This window comes from Mesoplodon bidens, assembly GCF_964165515.1.
Source record: "Mesoplodon bidens genome assembly, chromosome: 18".
In the NCBI taxonomy this organism is placed as follows: Eukaryota; Metazoa; Chordata; class Mammalia; order Artiodactyla; family Ziphiidae; genus Mesoplodon; species Mesoplodon bidens.
The window spans coordinates 45,496,930-45,511,244 of NC_138175.1; the positions used below are offsets into that span (position 1 = coordinate 45,496,930).

Here is a 14,315-nt window from a genome sequence, read left to right on the forward strand (position 1 = left end):
TCAGGGCACTAAGATCCTGCAAGCCACACAGTGCAACCAGAAAAAAGAAAAAAAAGAGAATGAGAGATTGGAATCAAATACTCCCACCCATGGGTCCTATCCTTGAGTATGACCTCTGACCCCAGCCCCAGGGATCACCTCTGGTATATCCTTACCCTAACCTTTTTTCCCCCAGAAGCCCATCCTAGGTGTTACCCATGGAACCACAAGGGGCGGGGTGCCCACTGAGGTTCTTGCAGGCTTGGCAGGTTTTTAGATGAGAAACAGCTTGGGCACCTGTAGACTACTTGGCCAGGGTAGGGTGTTCTCCACGTCACCTACCTGGCTGCTCCGACCTTTTTTAGTAGCGGCAGAGCACCTGGATCTGAGGGGTGGGGGCGCCAGGCAGGGTAGAGCAGGCAGTGTGTCTCTCTCAGGATCCACGAGCTGCACTTCATGGACGAGCTGGTCAAGGTGGAGGCCCATGATGCTGAGGTGCTGTGCCTGGAGTACTCCAAGCCTGAGACAGGTGAGCCCATGGCAGGGGAGCAGCCTGCCTGGCAGAGCCACAGGGAGGAGTCGTTGGTGTCTGGTGGGACAGTGAATGACAGGGCAAGACTCGACTTGTTTACCCTGGTCCCCAGTGCTCCGAACAGAGCTCAGGCTAAAGAGGTGAAGGTTGAATGAGTGAATATATGAATGAGCTCCTCCTCTGCTGGAGAAGATAAAGATAGATCAATAGTCAAACATATTCTTTTGAAAAAGTTTGATGCTTACAGAAAAATTGCAAGAATATTATGAATACCTGTAGCCTCTTTACCCAGGCTCCCCAAGTTTTTTCTTTTAAATCCTGTCTGACCTGTGACAGAATTATCTGCTTCCCCTCTTTCCATTTCTATGTATTTGCACACCCGTGTATACATACACTTGTAATAAAATAATAGCATGTGTATTATTATTATTAAAGCATGTATATTATTATTATTATTATTTGCTACTTGAGAGTAAGTTGCAGGCATGCTGCGCTTTCACCCTTAAATGCTTCTGTGAGCATTTCCTAGGAATGGGGACATCTATTTACATGACCACAGTGCACTTATCAAATGTGCATCTTATCAAATCTGTCATCTATCTTGGGTTCTCATTCACATTTTGCCAGTTGTCCCAATGCTGTCCTTTATAGCACCTTTGTTTTTCCAGTCCAGGTTCACATTTCAGTTGTTGTGGCTCTTTTGTCACCTTTGTTTTGGAATATTTCCACAGCCTTATTTAATTTGTCTTTATGACTTTGGCTTTCTGCAGAATATAGATCAGTCATTTTATAGAATTTCCTTCAATTTGGGTTTGTTGTTCTCCTCATGATTTGATTCCGATGATACATTTTTGGCAGGAATATATTGTAGGTGGAGTTATGTCCTGACAATGTTAATGTTCTTTCCCATGCTCTTCCTTCTCCCACACCCTCTGCCCCGCCAAATTTTCTTTAAATTTCTTTTCATTCAGTACACCTCTCCCGAGGTCCCCTCCACCTCAGGTCATGTGTTAGGCCTCAGACATAGCAGGTGCCCAGGCTAGGCACTGTCTGAGGGGGCCAGCACGAAGGTCCAGTGGCTGAAGGAAGGGTGGCAGCATGTGGTCAGTAGGGCCTAGATGAGGCTCGTGTAGCCAGAGCTCAGAGAGTGAGGGGGCAGTGTCTTGGGGAGGCTGAGAAGTTGGCGGGCCTCACGTGGCTGCCAAGTAGCTGGACTTGGTAGGGAGGAATGCTGGGCTCTGCTGGAATGTCTGGTGTGGGCACAAGTGGAGGAGTGTCCACGTGTACATCAGGATTCATCCTGCAGGAACTGGTGGCAAGGGATGTGAAATGCCAGGGTTTGGGGCTCTGGGGAAAGACTGCACAGAGTGGGGGAGTGGCCCCTTTCTGGGTCTGTGGCAAGTTGACTGCAGTTAAGAAACCGAAGACTCCTTCTTCAAGACCAGGAGAGCTCGGTCACACTGCTCTCTGGGAGGCCAAGCCATCAAGCAGCCTCCCAGAAACCCAGTGGCACCCTTTGCATCCACAGAGTTGACCTTGCTGGCCTCAGCCAGTCGGGACCGACTGATCCACGTGCTGAACGTGGAGAAGAACTACAGCCTGGAGCAGACCCTGGATGACCATTCCTCCTCCATCACAGCCATCAAGTTTGCTGGTGAGCCCTTTCTTTCTGCGTCCTGCGCCTCATTAGATGGTCTCCTTTGACTGCACGTAACAGCAAAAGCCCCCTTTAGCTTAGAGAAAAAAGGGAGAGGCAAGCTCTGGATTCAGGCACAGCTGGATCCAAAGATTGAATTTTTATTTATTTATTTATAAAAAATTTTTTAGACTAATTTTTTTTTTTAATGCTTTTGGAATATGGTTTATTTTGGCTGCTCCACGTGGCATGCAGGATCTTAGTTCCTGGACCAGGGATTGAACCCCTGCAGTGGAAGCACAGAGTCTTAACCACTGGACCACTAGGGAAGTCCCCAAAGGTTGAATTTTTTAAAGTTACCTGGACTCTCCCTCTGTCAGCTGTGCCTTTCTCTCGTGGGCAGGATCTCAGTGGTCACTGTGCCTCTGGAAAGAGATTTTCCCTCTTCCTGTCAATTTTGGCAGAAATTGGGAGCTGACTTTCCTTGTGCTGGCTTGAGGCACCTGCCCTTTCCAGAACAGTTATTGGTGCCAGAGCTTTGGAGTATCCTCTTGGGCTAGGTGTGACTCGTGTGCCCCCAGCCCCCACCTGCCTCCACCCCTGATCCAGGAGGACTGACATTAGGTGAGTGCTGGTCCGCAGAAAGAAATCGGAATGCCAGTCCAAGGTGGGATGGGTTTTGGTGACCTTGGCCAAAAAATAGGTGACGGTGACAATTGCTGGAGGCTAATTCTGTGCCGGGTGATGTGATCCTTGCACTGCCCCAGCAGTTACTGTACTTTACAGCCAGAGTCACACAGCCAGTAGGTGCAGGCCTGGTATTTTGCGTAAGCCTGTCCTACTTTACAGCCCTCGCTCAACCAGGCAGTTGAAGGGATCCCTCCAAGACTCGAAAGATCCCGTACGGTGATCCCTGACCCTAAGGGATTCCAAGAGGAGGGGAAGTAGGCCCTGTGGGGGTTTAACTGATCAGAACCCAAGAACATGTTCAAAACTATATTCAAGAAGAATCCATTCATGGAGGGAATATGTCCACTTACTCCAAGTTCTTGACTATGAAGTGTTTCGTACATATAATCTTGTGGCTGAGAATGTATTAATGTCCTTGGTCTTCCTCACCTTCTGCCCTGTCTCTGTCTAACTCAGGTGGTCGGGAGCTGGGCAAAAACAGGTTAACACATTTGCTATGTCTTGATGAGGACCTGACAAAAGCTCATCAGCTCAAACTTCTCAGACACCTGTAAAAAACTGTTCAGACCATCCCATTCCACAGGGTAGAGGTAGTTAGAATAGATCAGTAAATCTAGCAGTTTGGCCAGCAGTGACCTCACCTTTAATGAATGGTCTAGACCCAGGAGAGGTGATAACTGGCCAAGGGGGTGACCCAGGAGTCAGTCCTTTAGGTCACCTTCTGAAGGCATGGGCCTCTTTTAAAGCCCCAGCCGGTCTGAGAGGGTGCACATCCTAAAACCAGTCCTGTGAGCCCTGCTCTGGCTGGGCTGACTCAACTGGGCGTTACGCTCAAAACATTGATAGTTCGTATAAACTGGGCACCAGCCAGTCGGAAACTGTCTGAAGCTATCCAGCTAAAGAATGAATCAGTCTCTTAATTCTTTTCTATGAAACATATATCCAAAAAAGTGAACAGAAAAATCTGTGAATAGTTTACAGAATAATACGATGAATATCCACATCAAGGTTCATAGTCAGTAGGTCTGAACTAGACACACCCATTGTTTATAGCCGGCAACTGTTCTGATTGGTCCTAGTCCTAATATTGCTAAATACTTGGACTCATCACCCCAGGTTAAGAAGCAAAACATTACCCGTAGTAACTTGCAGGCTCTCTCTGGATTCCTCACCAACATAGGACTTGTTCCCTTCTATAAACCAGTGACTTCTGCTCGAGTAACGTCTTAACTTGTATGTCGGGCCTGGGTGCTCTCAAATGTCCTGTCATGAAGGAGCAGTGTCTATTGTACCAAGGTTGTACATGTTTTATATTTGTTCTGTCTTTTCATCCTCACCACAACTCTGCAAGGTATTTGTGCTGTGATTATTCTTATGCTATAAAGAAAGAAGAATAAAAGTAAGAATATCGATCGTGCTTACCAGGTAGCAGCCACTGTCCCAAGAGCTTCATAGCACTCCACGGGGCAGTGGCTGATACAGGCTTATTGAACAGACAGGAGCTGAGGCTCGGAGAGGAAGCCTGGCTTCAGAGCACAGTGTTTAACCAGAGAATGCCTGGGATCAGCCCTGGCCCCATCTTGACTCTGCACCCTGGGACAAGGACTGTGTGACTCTGAGCCCCTGGGTTCACATTTGTACAAGTGGCTGGTGACAGGAAGGGGAGGCACATGTGGCACAGGACCTGGCCCAGAGTCTGTGTGGATATTCCCTTTTATTTTGGCTGCACCGCATGGCTTGCAGGATCTTAGTTCCCCGACCAGGGATCGAGCCTGTACCCCCTGCAGTGGAAGCGCAGAGTCCTAACCATTGGACTGCCAGGGAAGCCCCTGTGTGGATATTCTGATCCTTCTTGATGGCGTGAGCCTCCCAGCGGTCTGCCTGTCTCCTCTTGCTCCCTGCTTCACTGCCGCCTCCATTGTGAGGCCAGAGTCACCTTTCCAAATCCCAAATTAAACATGGTGCCCCTGCTGTGTCCCTGGCTTCTGTTTCCCTGTCTGCTCTTGCTCTGCAGATTCCTGCCTTGCCCACTGCACCATCTGTGCCCCCCTCACACAGAGCTCACAGTTTACAGAGTCCTACCAGCACCCAGCACTCACCTCACCTCCTCCGGGAAGCCCTCTCTGACCGCCAGCAGAGTTCCCTAGCTAGGATCCCCAGCCCCAGTTGGGCCCAGCAGTGGCCCAGCCCTGCCTAAGGCACTGCTTCCTCCTCCAGGCCACAGGGACATCCAGATGATCAGCTGTGGGGCAGACAAGAGCATCTACTTCCGCAGTGCCCAGCGGGTAGAGTGGGGCAGCCTTCTTGGGAGCTGGGTAGGGGGCTTGTCAGGGGTGTCCTCTGAAGGCCCTTCCTGCCCTGCCAGGCCTCAGATGGACTACACTTTGTCCGTACCCACCACGTGGCAGAGAAGACCACCTTGTATGACATGGACATTGACATTACCCAGAAGTACGTGGCTGTGGCCTGCCAGGACCGCAACGTAAGGTGAGGAACTGCCCTGGACTCTTAGTCAGCCAGACTAAGTGGGGCCTGGTTGGGTCTGTCTTCTCATGAGCGCTCTGCTTTCCTCCCCCTGCTCACCTGGTCCCTGAGAAGCTGGGTGGAGTGGTGGGACCCAGTGGGTGTTTCTTAGGAGCTAGGTTCACCCAGGCCTAGTCTCCAGGTCAAACAGAGGGTTCTCCTAGATCTCAGGAGCCTGTGTGGGGCAACTGAGAGCTGCTGATGTGGCTCATAAACTCACTCATCCTCGTTCCCTGAGCTCCTGTCTGGGAGGGACAGTGGGGGAGTCACAGGCCCTGCCTTCGTGGAGCTCACAGTGCAGTGGAGGAGAAGACAGACTGACCAGACAGTGACAGCACAGAGTGGTCAGGGCTGGGATGCGGGGAGCCCAGGGGCTTTGGGGGGCCCTGGGAGGACATCTGACCCTACCTGGGTTCGCTGGAAGGGATATCTGAGCTTAAAGTGGGAAGGATGTGGAGGAATAAGCATGTTCAAAGAGGTTCTCCATCTCCTTCACTTGCTCATTCAAGTTGGGTGCCAGGCACTCAGCTTGCTGTGTGGCAGGGAGGTGGCTGTTAACTCAGTGGACACCCCAAGACGTAACCTCTGTGACCTCAGCCTGAGACAGGGTCTCATTCCCTGATACGGGGTTTCAGTCCAGGCATCGGATGGGGGACAGGAGGTACTGGGGGCTTCCTGGGGAGAGGAGGGCAGCAGGTAAGGTTGGAACAAGGGAGCAAGAGAGGGCGGTGGGCAGGGCCATGTTAGCCACTTCTGCTCTCACCTTCCCAGAGTCTACAACACCATGAACGGGAAGCAGAAGAAGTGCTACAAGGGCTCCCAGAGTGATGAAGGGTCCCTGCTGAAGGTGAGGAGCTGGGGCCCCGGGTGAAAACCGTACACAGACACCCACACACAAGGCCCCCCTGTCTGTCTCGTGCCCTGTTGGGCCTCCTGAGACCTGGGTCCTCCTTGGCACCTGATCAGAGGGATGAAAGGATCACATGCTGGCCAGCATCTACTCAGGCCTGGCTGACCAAGGACACTTGGGAGCCAGGGCTGGCCCTGACTGCTCTAACTTTATTTACTGAATCCTTCCCCAAGTGGGGACATTTAAGTGGTTTCCACTGTGACTGGCAATAGAGTGTGGTGGGAGGACTCCGAGAGGCGTCTCCAGGCTTGCCCCCGCCTGTGTTGTCCAGGAGGAGGTGGGGACCTTCTCAAGAGCCTCTGGACCAGGGGAGTTACGAGTTCAGGCTCCAGGGTCGGACCCTCTTACAGCTCCGCCTCAGGCTGACTGTGACCTTGGACAAATGTCGTCTCTCGAACCTGTTTCATCATGTGTAAAATGCAAATAAAAATTGCCTCTATCACAGGGTTCTGTGAGGGAAATAAGTTCACACACGTACAGCTCTTAGCACAGGGCCTGGCTGCCATTAGTACCATTGTTGTGGTTGTTAATTTCTTCACCTGTGAAATGGGAGCAGGAGCTTCTGCCTACCATGGTGTGTGTTGTGAGGGTTACCTGAGTCCATGTGCCAAGCGCCCAGCACAAGACGTTCCTCAGTCAGTGGGGTTGTGTGTTGAGACCCAGGCCTATTCCAGAAGGAGGCAGCCCAAGTGTCACGTGGGTCCTCTTCTCGGCAGGTCCACGTGGACCCCTCAGGCACCTTCCTGGCCACAAGCTGCTCTGACAAAAGCATCTCGGTGATTGATTTTTACTCCGGCGAGTGCGTTGCCAAGATGTTTGGCCATTCAGGTGGGTTTGCCTCCTTGCTTGGGACACCTCCCCACCTATCCCAACCCAGCCTTCTGGCTCAGAAGGCCAGCACGGCTTCTCTGCTCTGCTCGCAGAAATCGTCACCGGCATGAAGTTCACCTACGATTGTCGTCACTTGATCACAGTATCCGGAGACAGGTGGGAAAGGCCTGGAGACTGCCCCGGCTGGGCCTCCCTCTGGGAGTGGGTGGGACCTATCCTGCCGGGAGAGCAAGGGCTCAGACACTGGAACCCCATGCCCACAGCTTGCCTGTGCAGAGAGCTCTCTGAGCATGCCAGCTTACTCTCCTCGGATAGTGTGTGCCCAGCCCTGAGTTCAAATCCTAGCTCTGCCACTTACATTTCCCCTCTCTGACTTTGTAAAAGAGAGATGACCCCATCTACCTTGAAAATCGTATGGTGAGAGTCAAATGAGATGACATAAGTTCCTCAGCACATGGTTGGTATCCAAGGAAGTCCCTTTTGGCGCTCTCTTCAGTTTATCAGTACTACACTCCTTCCTCACAGCCCCCTTCCTTGGATCTCAGGGTCTTCAGAGCAGCCTTGGTTTGCTGGGATGCCCTGGACCCCTCCCAGGATGTAGACCTGACTTGGTCCGGAGCCCTGTGCTAAGCTGATGAGGGTTGTTTTCCAGGCCAGGAAATAAGGTCTTGGCAGTGTGAACCAGGTGGCTCTGGGGTCAGATGGCTTCCATATTCACTGTTCTTCCCTCTTCCACATCCCTCCTTGGCCTCTGCAGCTGCGTGTTCATCTGGCACTTGGGCCCGGAGATCACCAACTGCATGAAGCAGCACTTGCTGGAGATTGACCACCGTGAGCAGCAGCAGCAGCAGAACACGAAGGGCAGGAACTGGAGCAGCCACCCCAGGTCCTGGCAGCCACCTGTCCATCCCCTGTCCGTTCACCAGAGGGATGTCTTCCTGCCCTGGGCCCCGTGAGGAGTGAGGGAGGCTAGGGAAACAACCACGGCCCAGACAGCCCCAGGCCCTGCCCTTTGTGCCCTCGGGGCCTAGAAGGGGAGATGTACTTTGAACAGGAAGTTACAATAATGCATATGAGAAGGGTTTTGAAGTGTAAAAGCAAAAGTGCTTGGAGAGCCCAGAGCACTCTGGTGGGAAGCCCCAGGGGGCTGTGGGGACCCGAGGAGGCCCCAACCCAGCCCACCCAGCCCATGGTGGGGAAGGAGGAGATCAGAGAAGGGTCCAGTGGAGCAGAGATGTCTTCTTAATCTTTTTTTTTTTAAGGTATTTTGTTTGTTTGGTTTTAATTTTTGGCTGCGTTTGGTCTTCATTGCTGCACACGGGCTTTCTCTAGTTGCGGCGAGCTGAGGCTACTCATCGTTGCAGTGCGCGGGCTTCTCATTGCGGTGGCTTCTCGTTGCACAGCATGGGCTCTAGGTGTGCAGGCTTCAGTAGTTGTGGCACACGGGCTTGGTAGTTGTGGTGCACGGGCTTAGTTGCTCCACGGTATGTGGGATCTTCCCGAACCAGGGCTCGAACCCGTGTCCCCTGCATTAGCAGGCAGATTCTCAACCACTGCGCCACCAGGGAAGCCCTTCTTAATCTTTTAATGGAAGTTATTCCTTCACTTATATCTTTGAGTTTCCTAAACATGTTTCTTAAGTCTTCATGTTGCAAGACCAGTTTTATTTGGAGCGAATTCCTGTTCTGGTTTTTGATTTGGGATTTTGGTTTGGAAGTTTCAGTTGGAGTGGGAGGTTTTGAATTTTCTTCTCTTCCACCTCCGGAGCTGTCCCTATCTCTCTCTCTGTGTCTTGAGGCTTTGCATTGCTTCCCCACGGGGACCAGGCCTGACATGGGCCATCTATTTTGCAGTGATCTTGAGGCAATGCAGATCTAGGCACCAAGAGAGTGGGCAGCTCTTTGGCTTGTGGAGCTAAAACCTCATTGCTAACCCCACTTCCCAGAACAGAAGCCAGCAGCTCAGGACTCATGCCCTACTATCATCTGCTTTGCTTTTTGTTCCATTGCTGTGGCCCTTGAAGAGTCTGTCTTATTTCTTGAGCCCAGCCTTTGTTACATCTCATTTATTGTGGCAGTATGTTTCTAGCAGAGGGGGTGTGGCAGGTGAGACCTTCCAGCACCGACTTGACCAGAAGCCAAGAGTATGTTCACATGGACCCCAGCACAGGGCCCAGCCCTAGGCAGGTCCCCTCTACCACCCCATTTACCTATGTTTCTGTCCTTGCTGTCCTTTTTCCTGGCTTCAGGCAGGAGACATATGCGTCCATTCCCACCGAGATTTGCTCCCTAAGCCCTGGAGAGCAGACGGAGGATGAGCTGGAGGAAGAATGTGAACCTGAAGAGTTACTAAAGACACCATCAAAAGAGAGTTTGGATCCAGGTTGGGAAAGGGGCCCTATTTTGACCTTTCAGTGTAGGGATCGTTGCTGGGTTTTGGCCACTACTCTGTTTTCACAGCCTGGCACATATTGAAGCTCAATAATCACATCAGTCAGGACTTTTTCAGGGTGATAGCACCTAGACTCTCACTGGCTTAATTTGGAAAGAGAATTTATTGGTTCTTGTAAATGAAAATTTGAGAGTATTGGTTCAGGCATGGCTGGATCCAGGTAGTCAGGTGATGTTAAAGAAATAGATGTTTCTCTGTCTCCTGGCTCTGCTTTTCTCCATGTTGACTTTGCTCTCAGGCAGAGTCTCCCTGTACAAGGGGCAAAGTATCCCCAGCAGCTCAAGTTTAAAACATTCTAGAAAAGAGAGCACTTCTTTCCTAATAGCTCAAAGTCCTGTGTTCATGGCTCATGTTCCTGCTGTGAGTCACCTGCCCATTTCTGAGTCACTGTGATTGGCCAGGCCTGAGTCATGTGGTCATCCCTGAGGGTAGGAGGCTTTAGTCAGCTCCACTTGAACCACCTGACCAAAGGTGAGGGGTGGGTGTAAGGGGGTGTCCCAGGGGTAAAACAGGGTGATGTTCACCAGAAGACAGACCAGATTCTCTTGTTCAGGCAGAAGGGAGAGTAGTAGCTCAGTGACTTTATGAGAGGCCAGGCCCTCTATAAATTTCTGCCCCTCTGCATATCGCCTTGGCTTAGACCCTCATGTTACAAGATGGCTGCTTAAGTTCCAGGCATCAGAGACATTTTTTTTCCCACGTCTTTATTGGAGTATAATTGCTTTACAGTGTTGTGTTAGTTTCTGCTGTACAACAAAGTGAATCAGCTATACGTATACATATGTCCCCATATCGCCTCCCTCTTGAGCCTCCCTCCCACCCTCCCTATCCCACCCCTCTAGGTCATCACAAAGCCTCCAGCTGATCTCCCTGTGCTACACAGCAGCTTCCCTCTAGCCTTCCATTTTACATTTGGTCGCGTATATATGTCAGTGCTACTCTCTCACTTTGTCCCAGCTTCCCCTTCCCCCGCTGTGTCCTCAGAGACATGGTTGAAAGAGGACATTCCCTCCTGGAATCTCCTGTACAAAGGAAACTCTTTCCCAGAAGCCCCTGCAGGCTTCTCACAGGTCCCATTGGCCAGGATTGCTCCAGCTATGAGAGAGGCTGGGAACAGTGACCAGCACTGGGTGCTCTTAGCGAGGGTAGTGGGCTGCCAAGAAGGAGGAAATAGGCAGGGGCCAACTGGATGGCTGACTGGTAGACAGCAGCAGGGTGAGGATTCAGCCTTGGGAAACAATCAAATAGAGAGTAAGCTCATTCTCTTTGTCACCACCCACACATCCAATCCAGCGTCCTCTCCCAGGAGGCCACTTTGATGAGTTTGGTGTGAATCCTTATAGGCCTTTTCCTGAACATTAATATACATGTGTGCATATTCATAGGAAACATCTGTGTCCACAAATTGTATTATACTGCAGATATCATTCTTTATCTTTTTCTTCTCAAAACTATCTTACCAACCTGTAGGTTGGTGAATACAAAACAGAGGCCTCCCTCCTTTAACCAGAAGCATAACCAGTGATTTAGCTCTGGGTGGGCATTTGTGTGTTTTCTAACTTTACACTGTTGTGAATGAGGCTATGCTGACCACTCCTCGGCCTCAGGCCGAGGACTGGCATTGCTAGATCCTGGGGTTAATACACTTTTTCTTTTTTTTAATTTGTTTTATTTTTTTTGGCTGTGCCACGTGGCATATGGGATTTTTATTCCCCAACCAGGGATTGAACCCATGCCTCCTGCATTGGGAGCACAGAGTCTTAACCACTGGACTTCCAGGGAAGTCGGATATACTTTTTATTTTAAAAGAGAACCCCAACAGCCCTCCAAATCCAGTTTCTGCCCCACCCAGCAGTCAGTGTTAAGCCCTCCGTTTCCCCACACTTTTGCCAACATTTGATAGTTTGAAGCATTTTAATTTTGGTCAGTCTTACAGGTAAAACATTATATCCCATTGTTTAAATTTGCACTTCCCTGACAGTTAGTGAGGTTGACCATCTTTGGATGTCTGTCGTTTCCTGTGTTGTCTCTGGAGAACTGCTGTTTATGTTACCCGTTGTCTCTTGGGTTGCTTATTCTCTTTTCATGGATTCCATGTGTCTCTCCAGATCCTCGGTGCCTGCTGACCAACGGCAAGCTGCCACTCTGGGCAAAGCGGCTGGTGAGTCTGCCCGGAGAGTGGGACGCCTAGGAGCTGACAAAGAAGGGGTGCCCTCCTCCATGTTCCTCATTCTTCTGGGAACACTTTTCCCCTCCACATGTCTCCTGTCCCTGGAGAACCGCTGTCATCCTTCCACTCTCTGCGTAGACAGTCCTTCTTTCATGCAACACATATTTACTGAGTGCCTACCCTGTGCTAGGCGTTGCTGTGGCCCTTAGATACAGCAACCAGCAGGGCAGATGGAATCTCTGCCTTCACAGGCTCATTCTCTAGTTTGGGAGGTGGGCAATAGCCACATTAAACAGGTAAATTATATAGTATTTGGGGAACTGATAATCAGTGCTATGGAGGACAAAAAAGTTGAGAAGGAAAATACAAAGTGCTGGGGGTGGTGACAATTTTAGGGTAAAAAGAAAAGGCTTCACTAGGAGGCCTTCACGTATTTGAGCAGAATTAAAACAAGTGAGAAATACAGATCCTGGGAAAGAATGTTCCAGACAGACCAATCTGCAAGGGTGAGGGCCGTGAGGCAGGATCATGCTTATTAGCATGTTCCAGAAAGTGCAGGGAGGCCCGATGCCTGGGTCGAGGGTGAATGAGGGCAGAATGGCGGAGAAGGGCTCGGAGAGGCAGTGGGAGCCAGGTGGTGAGGAACCACGTGGGCTTGCTGCGTCCCCTCGACACCCCTTATTGTCCTTCTCCACTTATTTCTTCCCCTGTAGCACTGAATGAGATGGACAGGAGGGAGAGCTCTGAGCCAAGGAAGGTCGTGTTCTAACTCAGGTGTTAACAGGTCCCTATGGCTGCCTGTGCAAAACAGACCTTGAGGGGCAAGCAGGGGGACCAGGGAGGAGACTGCTGTGATAATCCTGGCAGGAGAGGTTGGAGGCTGGACCTGAGGGGAGAAGTGGTTGGCTTCTGGATGGATTTTGAAAGTGGAGCCAAACAACTGGATGTGAGAGAAAGAGAGGGACCAAGATGAAGGTAGGATTGAATGAGTGATCATTAATTGAGGGAGGGGCAGGCCAGGAGCTGGTGGGTTAGAAGTTGGCAGCAGAATCCTAAACCCCAGGTTGAAGGGTTTATTTCAGGAACAATGTCAGACCTCAAATCAAAGCCCAAATGTCAGCTCTTCAGGGAAATCCTCCCTGTCATCAGCCCCTGCACTGCTGACCAGGTCAGGCATGTGGCTATGCTCTCTCAGGCCCCCAAGCTTTCCCTTATCAGTGCATATTACAATTGGAGTTACATCCAACAAATATTCACAGAACACTTACTCTGCACAGGTTCTATTGAGTCTTTTATATGTATTGTTTAATCCTCCTGGATGTATGGGCTTTCCATATCCCCTGTTATTTCACAGATAGGAAACTGAGGCCCAGAGAGGTTAAGTAACTTATCTGGGGTCAAGCTAGGAATTAGGGGAGGTGGGGTTGACCCTAGAAGGCTGGCTCCAGAGCCTAAGTTCTCAAGCACCCACCCTCCACTGTCTCTCAAGCAAGTCTGGTAGGAGGCAGTGGTGGGCAGGACCAGGGTTAGGGTTTGGGGACCGTGGAAGAGAAGTGGCCATATCTTGGATGTGTTTGGGTGCAGAGTTGAAGAAATACAATGTGAAGTGTGAGGGACAGAATAAGAGGAATGAAGGAGAACCTCAAGGTTTGGGACCTGAGCAGCTGCAAAGAATCACTGAGATAGGGAAGGCATTAGGAGGAATAGGTTCAGGGGGAAGGTCAGTTGTTGTCTTCAACATGTTTGCTTTGAAAGATCACTAAACATCCATGTGGAGATGTAGAACAGTTGCATGTGCACTTCCGAAGTTTAAGAACAAGGTTCAGGCTGGAAACAAATATCTGGAAGTTGTTTCTGATTGATGTTTAAAGCCACGAGGCTGGATGCGGGTCCGTGCAGTGTCCCGGGCCCTCACTGGAGTTGGTGAGCACTTGGCTAGCTGCCTGACCGTCCCTGTCACCCTCAGCTAGGAGATGATGATGTGGCAGACAGCTCGGCCTTCCACGCCAAGCGCAGCTACCAGCCACATGGCCGCTGGGCGGAGCGGGCTGACCAGGAGCCTCTCAAGACCATCCTGGATGCCCGGGACCTGGATTGCTGCTTTACCCCCATGAAGCCCGAGAGCCTGGAGGATTCTGTTCTAGATACAGTGGAGCCACAGAGACTGGCGGGCCTGCTGAGCGAGGTATAGACTGCCTGCCCCAGCCCGGCCTACAGCCCCTGCACCATGACTGCCGGTGCAGAACCTGGGGCCTCAGTGCTCTCGTTCTGAAGATAAAGCTGACTGTCCCACTCCAGGGGTGCGAGAGGGTTACATGAGATGGTAGAGGGCAGGAGGGTGAGCCTCGGACCTGGTGCACAGTGAAACTTCCCAGGACAGACCAGAAAGCGGGGAGGTGGGGTCGCTTGGGGGTTAAGAGCTTGGGCCCAAGGGCAGGTCTGTGCCTGAGTTGGGGGCATTGGAGCAGGTGGAGCCCTGGCCCTACCCCTTCCCGGCTCTTAACCTGCAGCAAGGCTTGATTCTCTGGGCTTTGATTTTCAAAAATATGGTCATTTAAAGAAAAAAAAAAAGGGACTTCCCTGACGGTCCAGT

General features: G+C 51.0%; 1 protein-coding gene across 2 annotated transcripts in view; it reads left to right on the top strand.

Annotated features, from left to right (window-relative positions):
- The window catches only part of WDR62 (WD repeat domain 62), a 49,541-nt gene that overhangs the window by 27,675 nt on the left and 7,551 nt on the right, over positions 1–14,315 (top strand). For both annotated transcript variants that reach the window (XM_081217553.1, XM_081217554.1), the window contains exons 12-22: positions 417–508; positions 2,040–2,165; positions 5,055–5,122; positions 5,203–5,324; positions 6,132–6,207; positions 6,987–7,098; positions 7,194–7,257; positions 7,859–7,987; positions 9,350–9,483; positions 11,661–11,713; positions 13,689–13,907. In XM_081217553.1, coding sequence (XP_081073679.1) covers positions 417–508; positions 2,040–2,165; positions 5,055–5,122; positions 5,203–5,324; positions 6,132–6,207; positions 6,987–7,098; positions 7,194–7,257; positions 7,859–7,987; positions 9,350–9,483; positions 11,661–11,713; positions 13,689–13,907 — 1,195 coding nt within the window. The remainder of the gene's footprint in view (positions 1–416; positions 509–2,039; positions 2,166–5,054; positions 5,123–5,202; positions 5,325–6,131; positions 6,208–6,986; positions 7,099–7,193; positions 7,258–7,858; positions 7,988–9,349; positions 9,484–11,660; positions 11,714–13,688; positions 13,908–14,315) is intronic.